The 17,151-nt window shown below is 37.0% G+C and overlaps 1 protein-coding gene across 3 annotated transcripts; it reads left to right on the forward strand.

Moving 5' to 3' along the window:
- Positions 1-2,860: 2,860 nt before the first annotated feature.
- On the forward strand, positions 2,861-15,451 carry LOC127434119 (ankyrin repeat and SOCS box protein 10-like). Of its 3 annotated transcripts, none has more exons than XM_051686619.1 (5): positions 2,861-3,252; positions 9,437-9,704; positions 10,446-10,950; positions 14,273-14,407; positions 14,647-15,451. In XM_051686619.1, the coding sequence occupies exons 1-5, from the start codon at positions 2,940-2,942 to the stop codon at positions 14,830-14,832; spliced, it is 1,407 nt and encodes a 468-aa protein (XP_051542579.1). In that variant the 5' UTR covers positions 2,861-2,939; the 3' UTR covers positions 14,833-15,451. The 3 variants fall into 3 exon arrangements, with proteins under 3 accessions (XP_051542579.1, XP_051542577.1, XP_051542578.1); XM_051686617.1 differs by having other exon boundaries at positions 14,273-14,387; XM_051686618.1 differs by lacking the exon at positions 2,861-3,252 and adding an exon at positions 3,331-3,908 and having other exon boundaries at positions 14,273-14,387.
- Positions 15,452-17,151: the final 1,700 nt, after the last annotated feature.

Raw genomic sequence — 17,151 nt, forward strand, 5'->3', positions numbered from 1 at the left:
GTCTGTTCCTCACATTAAGGCGGTTTGTTGCCATTGTAATATCAACTCAGAATCATCACAGTTTGTATATCATTTCTCAGAGTACATAGCTTGTGGGTGATTTTAAAAGATGTTGTTTACCAGACGACCAATATTTGCTTGTCTGCACATTTTAAGATGCCTTTGTGTCCATCATCATGACAATTAGCCAACCCTGAGCAGTGTTTCATGATGAAGTAAAAGTTTTAGATAATGAGGAACCACTAAGTTTCTGTGGTAAGAATGCTGCCAGCAACACCAATGTTATTGGTTCAATTCCCACACTGATCAAATGTTTAACTTGAAAGTTGTGCACAATGCATAAATGCAGGATTTTGTGTTAAAAAACGATTTGCCAATGGGGTGAGAAAAATAAACTTTTTTTATTTTACCTCTGTATGTTTTTTCTTACACCATTCAAAAATATTTTTTCTTGTTTCAAGCATGAATATATCAGAAAATCCTGTTCGATTTCTCTGAAATTCTTACAGTAGTCATATTTTTGTTTTCCCCCCAAGCGAAGGTGTTGGGAATCGAAAGTCAACTCTGCCTCAGGGAAAACGATCAACATGATCACACCGGAAGTCGGCATCCTGCATTGAAACAAGGAAGTAATCACGTTCACATAATCAGTGATGACCACGATTCGAAGGTTGTTTCTCCCCTAACATTCCGTTTTTACTTCACTGATGTTTAGGTTTGGGGTTTGGGTTGGGGGACAGTTGATAAAATATGCATTCCTCTTCACTGTAATACAGCATGTACAGCTGAAAACAACTCGCTTTTGGCGCCCTTCCATGGACATTTCCCCCTGCAAAATGGAGCTCACACGTGCCCCTACACCCAGCAACACTTATTGCTTTGGCCACTTGGGGCAGTGTTTTGCATTTCTGTAAGACCAGACTGATTTTAACTAAAGAAAATTCAACCTACTGTTTCGACTTCATTGTGAATTCAGACTGAATCGATTCGGCTCAGAGCGTAATATGATATTTTGTCTTTCATTCTAGAAATAATAAAAAGAGTGAAGTATGCTTTATATTGCACTGTTTATTGTAAGATTTCGCTTTGCCTCCCATTTTTTCTTAAGAATTGAGAAAATTTGTCTCGACAGAATCTACTCTTGGAATGGATTCCAATAATTCTGAAAACCTGGAATCGGAATAAATTAGAACCTGAAGCTGCTCAGCAAGAAGCCACGGCTGTACTGTCCTGGAGAGCCGTCAAGCCTGAACATGGACAAATGGAATTGTACATCCAGGTATGGAATTTTGCACATCACAAACCAGAAAGTTTGAGAGCAATGAGGAACATTGATTGTTCATTTTTCCCTAACGTGGTTCACCTCAAAGGCCGAGAGATCTACATATTATTGCTCCAAGAGCTTAGTTAATTTTTAACACTATTAGACAGCATTCAAACATCTCATAAGCATGTTGGTTATTTCTTTATAAGCGTTCATTGTTATCTTATCAATTAGTCTCAACCAATTAGCTTGCATTTCTAATTCCTGGTCTGCTTTTTGTTCCTTTAATTACCACATTCATTAGTATAGTCTTGCATATTGTATGCCAAGAAGATGGGCGCCTGTACTGTATGTTTCAGCTCCCCGTTTTTATTATTTTAATGTGAGTCACAGCAGTCAAGGCTGTTTAAGTGGAAGATAATCAGCAGGAACTAATTGTCTAATTGCACTGATGAAGGTTATGATCATTAGCCTGTTTTGGAAGTCCAGTTAGTGGATGTCTGACCAGACGATCCAAACCCTACAGATGGCCTCACTGTTAAGCTCACTGCAGGACAAAATGATAGACATCTTCTACCCACAGGGAGCAAAACAAACGAGTGTGTGTGTCTGCGTATGTGTAAGTGCATATGTATATGTGTGTGTGAGTGTGTTTTGTCCGCAGGGAGTAAGATGAACGAGTTGAGGGAATGCTGATTCAATGCACTTCTTTTTGTTTCCTTGGTTGAGAAAGTCCCTGCCTCCACAAAAATTGAATGTCCACCATTTGAGAAATGAATTCATGGAAGTCACTGTCTTTTTTCCCCATTAGTAAGTGTTTAGTTCAACGTTTTAAATAATTGCGTTACAAGGAATGATATTTAAAATACATTTGGGAGGCAATGGGGCGGGAAAGTGCCTACATGTTTTGCTGATGATACCCGGGCCATTTGGAAGACATCAAAGTAGCGAGGAGGTAGCCCAGATGCATATTATAAACTCATTATGTGTATCATTTAAAAGGATGTACTCCAGCAGCAAAACAATCTTCCCATTCTCTGCCTCGCCTGTAATGTGTGTTCGCAAAGTCGCAACTTTTTGATGCCTTCAGTCAATGTGACAGCTATTACTGCATGGCAAAATGGAATAAATGTAATTTATATTCTTATTGGCAGTGTCATTAACAAATGGATAAGTCAGTATCTTTAGAGGTAACCAGAATCTATCAGTTTCTGGAAAAGACACGGTTGATTGTTTTGTCAGTAAGTGTTAATAATTATAATTATAATCATGTTTATTGCATTAAATGGTATTTCATTTAGTTTTTGCATTTTATTTGAAGGAAACCAGACAGACAGACAGACAGACAGACAGACAGATAGATAGATCTGAGCTGACATTTTGATAAAAGGTGCAGTTTTTAAGTGAGCAATGATTCACTGCCTTGGATCTGTAGCAGATATTACACTCCAAAGTTATGTCCCACCCATGTGACACTGTAAAAATAGTCCTGTATGCACATGTGGCCAAGTTCCTTCTCAGATTGAATATCAAAACAACCCCACAGAGCAGAATCAGAGAACTATTTAAAAAATCCCATGCAGGCTTGTTAATGCCTTGACCAAAAGACTTCTAAAAAGCTGAGATAAATACAGGAGTCAATCACCTCGGTGTTCCCTCCATTCCTGCCTCTAAAATGTCAAGAGGGAGTTCCTTCAACACTCCAAGTACTTTGTGTTCTTTAGAACAAGTAAGGCACCAGATGAGACTAGCTGCCCTGGCTCTCAGTGGCTACCTGTTGAGGAAGGAGGCCTGGGAGAGAGGGATATCTTCTAGGCAAACCGTGGTAGACCCTCCGGTGGTGTGCCGAGACCTTGTTGTTCAAAATGCCCTGTACACTGGAAATTTGGAAGCTGTAAAAGACGTCTTCTCTAAAGGCTTTCCTGCCAACCTGGTCATCCAGCCTCAGGGAGGAGCCATGCGCTTGGTTGCAGATGGAAAAGTGAGAGGTAAGAGTGGTATGAGTTGTATACGGCTCGAGTAACATTTTGCTAACCAACAAGAGGTTAAAATTCCTCCTAGAGGAACCTCAAGTGTGCTAGAGTTTCAAGTATTTTGGTAGTGCTCGAGGCTTCAAGTTGGGTCAGGTCGTCTCAAGCCAGATCTGATTATATTTTCAACATTACCAAACTGGTTACTTCTTATATCTAGTAGACCAGACAGCCTTGGGTTTCTGGACTATTCCAAAGGTCATTCCAAGCAACCTTAAAATAGCCCATCTCTTAAAACAGGCAACAGACTAAGCATACGTAATCAGAGCAAACAACTACAACATTTTGTCCAGTTCAAAGAAGACCCTCACGTCAATAAGGATAGTGTCTAAGTAGTGGCTGGATACGCAACTGCTAGTAGCTTTTGCTGTTCTCCTCACACATGGGGCCGAAGATTAAGATTTGTAAACAAAAGAAATATCGCAGCGACGTAATTGCAACAGCTCAAGCGTCGGGATTTATCCTTCAGTTCTGGAATGCGCTTCTTGTTGGAGATGACCTCACTATTATCAGTATCATTGATGACCCAGAATGTACTTATCTCATAGATGCTATATATGACACCAGCAACATAGAGGAATGGAAAAACTTCAGGTTCAACTACAGAGGGCTAAGTATGTTACAAGGACATAAATGACCCAAGTGTAATTATGTTTAAGAGGTACCTGATTTGATGGTGCCTGCTATGATTTAACAAGGGGTTAGCTCTGCTTTTAGCCCTGGGTTTTGAAGCCCTGCTCCAGTTTTGCCATGCCAAAGGGACACGGTGTTAATTATTAACCTAGCGTAAAGTGCAGTGTGAAATGTAAAATAAGATAACCCAGGATTATGTTAACTCAGGGTTAAAAATGACCCTGTGTAAACAATTTCAAGTGTGTAAAGCCTATTAGTTTATCTTAGTTTGTGCATGAATTCTTCAACACTTCATCTCATTTTTATCATGGCAATTTGGATGTGTTAGTCTGAGTATCAGCTCTGGATACTCGGGTGTATACATTAAAAACATTAAAACCTTCCACATGGCTTTGACGCACTGGCACATTTTCATTTTCAGTACATCCACATCAGACTCACCTGCTGTCAGCTATTTGTTCCTCTATATGTTTTGGTTACACATAGATTGCTTCTTATTGTGCCCACCCCGACTGTTTCTCTGTGGTTGCCTTGGGCTATTTTATGAGTTTTTGTTTACGTTTGTTCATATGAAACTTGATAAAGTATTGTTTACAAAAAATGTACATATTAGGTATGAAACTTTTCTTGTTAAACATTACAAGAACAGCCATTGTTTCCTATTCCTGTTATACACATAGCCAGTGTTGAGTAACGTTACTTTTAAAAGTAACTCGTAATAATATATTGCGTTACTTTTTAAAAAAGTAACTTAATTAAGCATTACTTTACTTTTGCATTGCTTTTTTCCTCACAGCCACTTTCTCTTCTGCTATGCTACGCATTCCATATAAATAAGCCATGCATTGCATACAAGAGACATTACAGGTCATGCTAGCTACTGTACAACGCTCATGTCAAAACAAAATAGTAAACAAACAGATATTTAGAAAGTAGGTCTTCACGTCATATTTATAATAAAGAATCAATTACATGAAGATGCATGATTTGTTTTCCCATCAACATGGCAGCTAATATGAATAATGAAGGATAACCACTGTCTTACCTAAAGCAGCAAAGTCCAACACTTGAACCTGCATCATATGTCATCATATGTGGTGCCCATCAACAATGCCAGACTCAACTTAAGATGTTTTTCAAAAGTCAGGATAAATTCAGTGGGGAATGCTAGTCTAAAATGTTCATGGAATAAGTCTGATGAATAAATGAATCTTTTTCACTTAAGTCATCTCAGTGCACGCTTGTTTTAAGTTGATCCACGGTGCGTACAGACGCCACAACTTCAAATGCGCATGTTAATAAAAATATAATATTTTTTAATGCTACCAAAATGTCATAAAAACGGTTTTTTCATGGATCAAACTACTTGTTTATTATAAAACAAAAATGTAGAATCTTTTTAGAAACTAAGACATTTTCTCTGTGTACACAATCGATGTAGAACGTTGCTCGGAGCCACAGATCCAGAGTCTTTTCTCATCCCATTCTCCCAGTTACAGGGAGCTGTAACACGGAGCAGTTCGGCTGCATAAGTTATTGAATTGAGCAAATATTTCACCCTGTGTATCATGTCATGGCCAGTGGAAGACTAGTCTTATAATCACTCTGCCTAAACGCGTTTACTGATTTTTTAATGCAGTGTGTATTAACACATGAATCAATCGTGTTTCACTCAACCGAATGTTGACCTCATATTGCTTTAAAACATGAGAAAGGTGTGTTAACGAGTTGATTAACAGGCGATGTCTGTATCTAAAAGGTGATTGGCTCTTGTACCTGCAAGGCGGGACTTTAATTTTTAAAGGTTAATTTGGTCATTGTTTAGAAGTACTTTAGCATGTAGACGACCTCAAAGCTAACATGTACAGATTAAAAGATACAAAACTCTATTTTGATTTCATGGGTTCCTTAAGGTGAAGTGTCATTTTTTTCCCCATTTTTTATGTTAAAAATGTTTTTCTCTTATCCTAACTTACAATATTATGCAGAGACATCTATAAATATGAGTGGGTAATATAGAAAAAATTATATTATGCTTTTCTCAATTTTTCTGGTCGACTATATATCGCAGAAAATTATATATACAGTGGCAAGAAAAAGTATGTGAACCCTTTGGAATTAGCTGGTTTCTGCATTAATTGTTCATAAAATGTGATCTCATCCTCATCAAAGTCACAAGTACAGACAAACACAATGTGCTTAAAGCTATTCACACATAAACAATTATAATCGTTCATGTATTTATTGAACACACCCTATTAAACATTCACAGTGCTGTGGTAAAATTAAGTGAACATTTGGATTTAATAACTGGTCGATAACAAATGTACAGTAAGACAAAATACACATGTTAAAAATACATTCTCTGAAAAACCTAAATATCATATGCAGTGTTGTTTCTAAAACAAGATAAATCAAACTGATCTTGTTTTAAGGATTTTTAGCCTTAATTTGATTTGATTTAGCCTTGAGTTTTAAAAAATTATTATCAAGAATATGATTTTTGCCCTAATATCAAAGGTCTTACTAGAAAAGAAGAAATTATGATCCAACATGAATTTTCTTGATAAAAAAATATGATCGTGCCTGGTAACACATGCATGTAAAATGGCTTGAAATAGCATTTAGTTTAGCGTAAAGCTGACAATTTACACAAGGATTATTTTTATCTCTTCTGCTCCAAACTTATTTCAAACTTACTTCTCTGTCTGCTCGTATGAATGAAACACATAATAAGAAAGTGTTTCACCGCTGTTCAAATGCACTTTGGATCGCATCATTTATATGTATAAATGTTTTCCATCTGAAAGGACTAAATATTAAATGAAACAAATGACAATAAAATGCAAAGTAATCTCTTCAGTAATCAAAATACTTTTTGAATGTAACTGTATTCATTTGTGGACAGGCATTAGCTTGGTTTAGGTCCTATCTCTCTGACCGCTACCACTTTGTCTGTGTAAATGAGGAACTGTCAGATCAAATTAAAGTATGGAGTGCCACAAGGATCAGTTTTAGGGTCTCTGCTTTTCTCCTTATATATGCTCCCCCCGGGAGACATTAACAGGAACCATGGAATTAGTTTTCACTGTTATGCTGACATTACCCAACTTTATAATTCTTAGAAACCCAACGAAATTTTACAATTTTCCAAATTAACAGTGTATAAATGATATCAAAGAGTAGATGGCTAGAAATTTCCTTCTACTCAATTCCAATAAAACATAAGTACTAATTGTTGGAACAAAAACCTAAAAAAATAAGATGCTGAAATATAATCTGAATCTTGATGGATGTACTGTAACGTTAACTTCTACAGCTAAATATTTAGGTGTTATGTTTGATAGCCATATAACATTTGAAAAACAAATTTCCAATATTTGTAGAACTGCATTCTTCCACCTTAGAAATATTGCTAAGTTACTACACATGCTATCTGTTTCTGATGCCAAAAAACTAATTCATGCGTTCATGACCTCAAGACTAGATTATTGTAATGCATTACTAGGTGGATGTCTTGCAGGTTTAATAAATAAACTTCAGTTGGTTCAAAGTGCAGCAGCTAGAGTGCTAATTAGAACCAAGAAATATGATAACATTAGCCCAATTTTATCGGCGTTACATTGGCCACCTGTTAAGTTTTGTTGTAATTTTAACATTCTGTTAATACTGACAAAGCTTTGAATGGTCTAGCTTCTAAGTACTTAATTGACCTTCTATCATGCTATAATCCATCATGCTCACTATGATTGCAAAACTCTGGCCTGTTAACAATACCAAGAATATCAAAATCCTCAAAAGGAGGGTGATCATTTTCATATTTGGCTCCTAAACTATGGAATAGTCTTCCTAGCAGTGTTCGGAACTCAGACACACTCTCTCAGTTTAAGTCTAGACTAAAGACTTATCTATTCAGCCAGACACCTAATTTATCCCTCAATTTATAGTTATGCTGCTTTAGTTAGGTCTGCTGGAACCAGAAACACTTCTCTTATTCTTTAACCCTGCTTTAAAGTGAATGGCATCTACGCTAATTTTATTCTATTTCTTTTCCTGTCTAAACCTCGGGATTATATCCTGAGGTTACCAGAGCCTGCCAGATCCGTTTCCAGTCCTGCCTGATGTCCGACTCCCAATGTGTTGCTGAGTGATGATGACCAACTGCAGCATGTGCCAGCCAGACTTCACTTCAATCTACTAAGACGGACTGCTCAGAGGATGAACTGATGCAAACTCAAAGACATGGGATTCTTCATGAGCCACTGTCTGAACCATGGGCTTAGGATGGAGTTCACCAATTCAAGGACTGCGATGCTCCTCACTGAATGATAACTATATCAACTTGGTCAAAGGAGGGACAACACTCTTATCTATGTGTATTTCCTTACTTAATTCAGGATGACTTCAAGGACTTTAACACTAAAACTAATAGTTCATACAAAAATTTTTTTTTAACTGTTGACCCACAACACTTACTTAGTTTACTAATTTTAACCACTAATAGTTCTAAACATAACAAATATTGGCAGTATGTTCATTCATTTTCTGTTCTAGCATAACTTCATGTTCAGCTGCTTTGAAACAATGCCTGTTTTGAAAAGCGCTATACAAATAAATTTGACTTGACTTGACTTAACAATTCTTGATCGTAGGCCTTCTGAGATCTCTTTTTTGTGAGGCATGGTCCACGTCAGCAAATGCTTCTTGTGAATAGCAAACTCAAAATGTTTGAGTGCTTTTTATAAGTCAAAGTAGCTCTAAACCACACCTCCAATCTCTTTTCAATAATTGGATGCCAGGTTTGCCAAAGCCTGAGTCTAAATAGCTTTTGTTGACATCACTGGCCTAGGGGTTCACATACTTTTTCCAAACTACACTGTGAATGTTTTAATGATGTATTCAGTATGTACAAGAACAATACAATAATTTGTGTGTTATTAGTTAAAACAGATCGTGTTTGTTCATTATTGTAACTTAGATGAAGATCAAAACAGATTTTAAGACAAATTTATACATAAATGCAGGTAATTCCAAAGGGTTCACACACTTTTTCTTGCCAATGTGTTATGGAAAAGTGATTAAAAAAACAGTAAAGAATTATGAAAGTTCCTTTTTTTTTATCTAAAATATGTCTATTGTCCAAACTAATGGACCTTTCACACATTTTTAAAACATATATTTTTATTTCGAACAGTCATGCACATTGCAATGAAAAAACTTTCAGTACAGTACTAATTATTAAAAAATATTTTTTAATCTATTTCATCGCCTCAAAATTGTTTTTCAATCCAAGCAAAAACTTTGTCTCCTTTAGTTGAACATTAAAAGCTTTTGCTTTGATTTTGAAGCAAATTAACTCAGATCCATTATTATTTGTAATGCAAATGCCGTTAGGTGCTGCTAAATGCATAGATATTTCACATTTCTATTTTAAACACAAGAACTTCAAACAAAACCGTAAAATTTGTATTTCTGAATAGCAAGTCTTTTAATTCTGCTCTATCCTCAGGACTGTGGTCATTGACATACGAACAGGAGTTGACCACACCGCTACACGTCACTGCCGGCAGGGGTTTCACTGAGTGTCTAAGACATCTTCTCCAGAGGGGCGCTCGAGTGGACCTGGCACCTGGGGGCACCACTGCTCTACATGAGGCCTGTGAAGAGTGCCAGCAAGAGTGTGCCATGCTGTTGCTGCAGTACGGCGCCAATGCCAACGAGGTGAACGAGGATGGGCAGATGCCCCTGCACGTGTGCACTGAGCTCGAGTCGCTTGAGTGAGTGCTGCTTCAGTCCCCTGATTGCAGGAAGCATTGTGGAGAATTTAGCTATTTCAAATGATTGACAGGTTGACACTTGAAATGAAGGGGCTTCATATGAATTCATAGACAGGAATAACTCCGGAAGAATGTAAACATTTAAACGTAACGTCCACATTTATACTCAACAATTGCCTATCAGCAAAGTTGATAGAGATAATGCAAAATCTAACTTCATCTTGTGTAGCCAGACTTTTGACATGCAACATAAAGTGTGGTCCACTTTGCAGCTCATTGTGCAACCTGATCTCATGAAAATTATGTGATTGTGACGATATTTTTGCAAAACGATTTCACATGGTTCATTACACGTATCGTGGTAGTTCAGAGCTGAATAAGGGAGTAAAATGTTTTCCCAAACAGATGAGGTTTTTAACGTCAATGCTTTATGGAGTTTTAAATCAACAAAACCTACCTGATATCTGAACTGATAATCTGCCATTTTAATAGTGATTTCTGTGAAAGTTCATTGTTCATTGTTCAAATCATTGTTGTTGTAGCACCTCTAGTATTTATTTCACCTGGAAACTGTTGCAATATGTGAAACAAGCCATGTAAAAATCATTTTGAAAAATTTATTAAATATAATCTACTCCAAATACAGTTAAAAAACTAGCTAACTAGATCAATGTGCATTGTACACTCACAAACTCTGGCAACAAGTGTCCATGTTTGAATCTTTTCTGTTTGTTTTGCCAGGTGTGCCAAACATCTAATCTCATCTGGCGCTGTTATTAATGGTCAAAGCTTGTATGAGAATGACACACCCCTCCATGTGGCCGCCCGCCATGGCCTTCCAGGTCATGTGGAGCTCTACTTACGTTATGGAGCGGCGCTAAACCTACAAAATGATGAAGGACTCACGCCACTCAATTCCGCCTGTTCCCAACCACAAGACCGCGCGTCTCTAGAGCGCTACACTAGTGTGTGCCACCTGCTAGTGTCTGCTGGGGCAGACATACATATTAGTGACGCAGACAAGCAGACACCACTGCATATGGCGTGCAAGAACGTCAACCCTGATGTGGTAGAACTACTGCTTAAACACAAAGCCTCGGTCAATGAGATGGATTACAGTGCAGATGCACCTATGCATAACATCCTGAAGGGGGTGGCCTATAAGGTAGACAATGAGCCTGAGAGGATTGTACAGGCACTACTCAACTACGGATCCATCAGAGTGTGGCCTGGAGCCCTGCCGAAGGCCAGTACTTGAGAAGAGAGTATTTGTTGCAAAAGTACTTAAGGCTGAAATGTGTAATTTCTGCACAACCTAGTGACACCAAATGGAATTGCAAAAATAATCACTGTTTTCAATCAGATTCCAGAAAAATCCAGCTGTCGTCCATTGGTTGTACAAACAGATAGTCCCGCTCCAAATTTACACCATTGGTTGAGCCAGTGTTGCTGTGCCAGGCTGGACAAGATGCTCACAGAAAGAGAGTAATGTTTTGATAGCGCCACAGTCTTTACACTTTTAGGTTACATTAATCGACAGATGGCTGTACAAATGAAATGCATTTGACGAAGAACTTCTCGACCGTTAATAAAGTATGTTGAGTAATATCAGAGACAGCATAGCTACTTGTATTAAAATGAATGGGAGAAATTGGAAGGCCAAATATGGAGGGTGTATAAAAGAAAGTCCCACGAAACAGGTAAAGGAGCCAGTCACCTTTTTGGTAGAGACGAAGCCTGTTAGTTAACTCAAGCATGCACATTAAAAAGGACCAGACTGACAAATAGTGTTTTCAGTGTGATCTGAGCTAAAGAAGCACAATTTATTATACCATTGTTGTCAGATTTTACTGCGTATTTTAAAATATGTTATTTGATTGTAATCTTGACCAACCATTTAGGTGATTTCAGTCTTTCCCCATTCAAGTAAATAAGAGTTGTACTTGTATACCGTTTGTAAAATAGCAGCCCTGGAGCTTTCCAAAGCTACTCCAAAGGTTCTCCACCATTTTTTAAGACTTTTAGACTTTAAACATATTCGCCAAGTATAAAATATACATGATACAGATGGAGATTCATTGTATGTATTTCTCACCTAATCTATGAATACTTACGAATACTGAGAATTCGGACACCAAACTCAATTGGCATACTGCTTTTGGGATTCTATGTTAAGTGGGGAGATATAAATATTTGGATGCAGGGCACGACTAAGCGCTACCTCAAAATGGAATTGGAAACTAACTTTGCCTTTTTGTTATATGTAAGGATCCAACCTAAATTTAAAAAAAAAAAATCGGTGTACATCTGCAGACTGTGAATTAGAGTTTTCTTTAGCAAACAATATAGTTATTCTTTTGAACAAATACACAGAAATGAATTAAGTCGAAACCAATCACTAAAGTTCACCACAAGCAACATGTGATATTTTAGTTGTCACAAATGCAGAAATAATCATTTTTTTGATGGGTTTATTTCTGTCTTTCAAAAGCTAACAGTTGATATCATGCATTCAATGAGTCCCACTTGTGCCAAATAAATTGCCTAAGTCTTAACGAGGCAAATGTTAATAGGAGATTAATTAGCACTAATTGCAGAAATTTCCCACAATCCCCCAGAGGGGAGCTCAATCTGTTCATCAAGCAGAGTAGTTAATTATTCTGTTCAATGTTCTCCCATAAATACAACATTCAACCTTTGACCTACACAACACTGGTGGAGCAATTGCTCCAGGTGGGAACTGACAAAATCCTGCTCATCTCTGGCCAGCTTACCTTGTTGAATTTTTTTATTATGATAGAAACAGAAACAATTTAATGATTCCTTGCTTTAGAATGTGAAGTGATTTTTTTCAAAACAGTATCAGGCCACTTGACTCCTATGTTTAACTTGTTGAGTTGAGAGTCTTCCAACAGCATCTATCTGGGATTTCCTGGCCAAACTAATAGATGAGAAAATGGGGTAAACTGGAAACTCTCTGTGTTTTTGTTACAGCATAAAGAGCACAATATACCAGATTCTAATATTAGATCATAGAGTGAGTATTTTGTTGCACGGGGAGGATAATACAGGATCTTGGTTCGAGTCCCAGCCAGCTTATCCAAGAAGGGATGCTGTCAACCTCTCGGTTAGAGTCAGAGTTGTAATCTCCCAGTTGAAGTCTGAGTAAGACGTAGCCTTTCAGTTCGAGTCCATATCATGAGGTACCTGGGTCGGACCTAGGATTTCTATGACAAGACTGTCCAAAACCTGAAAAAATGCTGCCTTCTACTTCATCTGGTCGATTTTTGAAGGCAGCATACATGTACATGTGTCCTGTTTTTCAAAGTAAGTTTCTATTTCAACCGAGAGATCAGTTTGAGAGTTGCAATGTAGTCTCAGAATGAATATTACTATAACTACATTTTTGAAAACTTATTTTTACGTGCTGAATTCTACATTTCGTCGCAGTTTACTGGTGAAATTAACACTAGAGGCGCGATGACAACCAGGGCCACATTAACGCACCGGCTTACCTGGGCTGAAGCCCAGGGCCACCAGCTTCAGAGGGCCCCTAACTCCCTGGTGGGTGGGGGGAGGCAGGGTGGGCAGTCGCGGCATCCGTCACCCTGTCAACTTTCATGGGAGCAAGCGCATATAAACGCGTGCAGCGTGAGCCACAAATGCAAAAATGGAGATGGTGCACAATAGAGACAGCGGTCCGTGTAGCGCATGGTCACTGAGTAAAAACTTCCTGCCTTCATCCCCCAAATGAACCGATAGTGTTGTTTTTGGACACTATTGGTTAGGTTTAGGCGTTGGTGTAGGGTAAGGATGTCTGTTCTCTGTCTTCCTCTCATCTGATTTTAGATCACTATTGGTTAGGTTTAGGTTAAAGTTTTAGGTTTCATGAGTATGTTTTACTCATTAGAACTGCCATCTAATATTCACCTTAAAAATCTTGTCTGATTACGACAACAGTTTACTCGCTTTTGGTGCCCCCTGCTGGACATTTAACTGGGAAACTGCAGCCAAATGTGAAATAGCCCTTACAATAAACAGAGTTGCCACAAACTTGTTGCCAGCTTACCGCAAATTCACCACTCATTCATTTTCACATGCAAGTGAGCTTTGCTGCAAACTCAACATTGTCGGCAAAGGTTTTCTGCAGGTTCACTAACTTGCTGCAAACTTCTGGCAAACAGCGAATAACAAACTCATTTGCATGTGAAAATAATGAGTGGCGAATTTGTGGCAAGTTTGCAGCAATTTTGTGGTAACTCTAGATTTTTTGTAAGGGAAAGCATGTAATTTTGTTTAGCAAAAATGTTGCCACAGTCATGTAATGTTCATGTGACCAGGCTGGAGAGTTCATTTGAAATTGTTCTAATTCATTACACATGGGATTATAGTGCCTTAGAAGCTGTTCTGAAACCAGTTTTCTTAGCAGGTTCCTTCGTACAAGATGCTGCCTGTTAAGTTTTTGACCTAATGAGCAGCAAGGCAGCTGCTACCATATTTGGTAGCTTCATTTTGTGCAGTTTTTGTCTGTAATATGTTGGCTCCATTCTCTAATTTATCTTGCATAGGTGCTGAAATATTGCTGCATATCTCCACGAACAATAGAGGTGCTCTTCAATGCCTATGACCGCCTCAAAATCACTGACGCCTGGGTAGAGGCAGTTCCTACTGGGGGTATTTCAGGTAAGATGTCAATCAGTGATGTTAGAACTCCAGCTGAATCAATTTTCCATTGACCTATATGTTTCAAACAAACACTATAATGAATGCTGTTGTATGTAGGTTAGTGTCTGAGTAAGTGGTAAACATTTCAAAACAACAATCAAGCTTTGATTGGTGTTATGTTTTGCTGATTGTGAGAACATTGAAAAGCAGTGCATTGCTTGTATTGTACAGTATTGCTAATTTCAGATATCTTCACTGTGGGTTTGTTTCAACACAGAAACACCAGGAATTCTACGAATCCTTGTTTGCACTGACACAAACGCCTCGATCTCTGCAGCACCTGGCTCGTCACAGACTCCGAACATTTCTGGAAGGTCGCTTGCACAGGGTAGTCCCTAAACTGGGTCTACCCACTTTTCTTAAAAATTACCTAATGCTGGCATTCAAAGGCTATATTCACTGAGAGAGACCATAAACCTGAGAATGTTGAATGTGTAAGTGTGCAGTGATTGAGTTTTATACGGTGACCTATTTCCTTTGGTCATGTAGATGGACAATATGGATGTTTAAAGAGAGAAGCAGGGGGTATTGTGTAACATAAAGTGGTGATAAATCTAGTATTGTGTGTCATTTTGAAGGAATTGTAAGAAAAATGGGACTGTCACCTTTCAGTTTAGAAGTTCAAATGAATGGTGATTTTATAGGAATTTGTGAAATGGAGGTGCTTAACCTCAGTCTGTTTTGTCAATGAAGACAATTATTATAATGTGTATAACTAGAATGATATAATTCAGTTTTTCCTTTGTAAAATATACATATATATATATATATATAGAGAGAGAGAGAGAGAGAGAGAGAGAGAGAGAGAGAGGAGAGAGAGAGAGAGAGAGAGATGAAATTTTGTTTATATAGAAGGACAGAACTAGTCAGTATACTACATACTGTATATTCGATGTAACACAATACAATTACAATATTTACCACAAGGGGGCGCAATGGAGCTCAAATGAAATCTGAACTCCATTGAACTTGAAAGTTCTCAAATCACTAATGAAAATTGAACTTCAAATAAAACTGTCAGTTTATGAGAAGAAAAGATTTACAGTAAATCATTCTGAACTGTCTATATTTTATTTTATTTTAGCATAAAGCTTTTAAAGTAAAAAATATATATATTTTTATTGAATAGTTTTGTATTTGTATTGATCTAAATAGTCGTACATCACTTTGGATCTGTAATTTTCATATCCATTCTGTGGTAATGATAATATTGCTTGATTTTAGTTCCTATGCTTAATTTACCTACTTGAGAATCCAAAATCCATAATGACACCAAACAAATTAGTGGTCAGCTTAAATGCATTCAGGAAATACATTTATCATTAATTTTGAGAAACCTGAATTGAAATAATTTTTGGGGACCTTGTTTTGCATCATCTTGATCAATTTCGGCTCTTAGTTTCTCTTAGTATCTGAACATCGAGGTTTTCCTTACAGAAAAGTACTGTGGTGGTATCACGATTTATTAATGATTAATTAATGATTACCATGTATGTGGTATTTACAAAGTACTTTAAAGTATACCATGCTACCATGTTCAAAAAACATGGCCATATGACCAAAAAGAAGCTACTTTTTTGTTAGTGTTGAACACCTTTCTCATCATTACCTTCAGTTGGCTATCTATCAGTACAACCAAAACTGATTTCATCTTCATTTTCCGTCATAGCTATTCATATACGGCATGTTTTGTCATCACAGTTGTTGACGGGAAACCTTACTTTTTATCTCTCTGAACGTATACAGATTTGTGCCATAATAATAATAATAATAATAATAATAATAATAATAATAATAATAATAATAATAATAATAAGAGTAGGCTATCACATTTCAGTTATAGTGATTATCATTATCAAGTCCTAGAAGATTGACACAGGATCATCCAGTCACATGTTAATTTTCTTTCAGAGAAACATTACGGAGATGAGAGTTGTGTGGAAGTGTTATGTTATGGAGAGGCACGCATTTGAATGATAACCACAAGTAAATGCGGAGAACAGAATGACGGGACAAGGCGAGGGTCTCGTGTTAAATGATCCTGTCAACCCTACTATTTAAAAAGCACCAACTTCTGAACGGATTTGTGAATAAAGAAAATATTCAACAAATGTTCATTTAAATAAATAAATAAACAAATAGCAAAAGTCATTAGTAGCCTATTTTTAATTAGAATTAAGAATATTATGATTTCTACAGCAATATTTATTAAAATAAGAATGACAATAACAATATTTATAGGCCTATATATATATATATATATATATATATATATATATATATATATATATATATATATATATATATATATGTAATAATGTAATATAATAATATTATATCATTATAATTATATAGATTTAATATTTTCTGTAATGTTAATAATAATAATTTATTATTATTATTATTATTATTATTACTATTATTATTATTATATATAATAATAACTATTGTAGAGAGGAACAAATGTGCAAAGCAATTGCCAGTGAACAGATCACTGATAAATGTCTCATATAAGGTGACGGGGGACTGATTGTCACCCATTCAGTAGTGTGTGTGTGTGTGTGTGTGAGAGAGAGAGAGAGAGAGAGAGAGAGAGAGAGTCTGGTTGGTTTCAATAGATCAAAGAGCACTGCTCCTGAATGGAGTCATTTGCAATTATAAGAATAATTAGCATCTGTGGCTCCTCCATTGCTAATCAGAGTCGGAGGTGATGTGTTTATGT

This window comes from Myxocyprinus asiaticus, chromosome 44 (genome assembly GCF_019703515.2).
Source record: "Myxocyprinus asiaticus isolate MX2 ecotype Aquarium Trade chromosome 44, UBuf_Myxa_2, whole genome shotgun sequence".
Classification (NCBI taxonomy): Eukaryota; Metazoa; Chordata; class Actinopteri; order Cypriniformes; family Catostomidae; genus Myxocyprinus; species Myxocyprinus asiaticus.

Excerpts from the sequence above, each read along its gene's own strand:
- LOC127434119 (XM_051686619.1), top strand. The coding sequence starts at position 2,940 with ATGTCAAGAGGGAGTTCCTTCAACACTCCAAGTACTTTGTGTTCTTTA. Across the intron at positions 10,951-14,272 it reads GGCCTGGAGCCCTGCCGAAG|GTGCTGAAATATTGCTGCAT; the intron begins GCCAGTACTTGA and ends TATCTTGCATAG. Across the intron at positions 14,408-14,646 it reads GTAAGATGTCAATCAGTGAT|AAACACCAGGAATTCTACGA; the intron begins GTTAGAACTCCA and ends GTTTCAACACAG.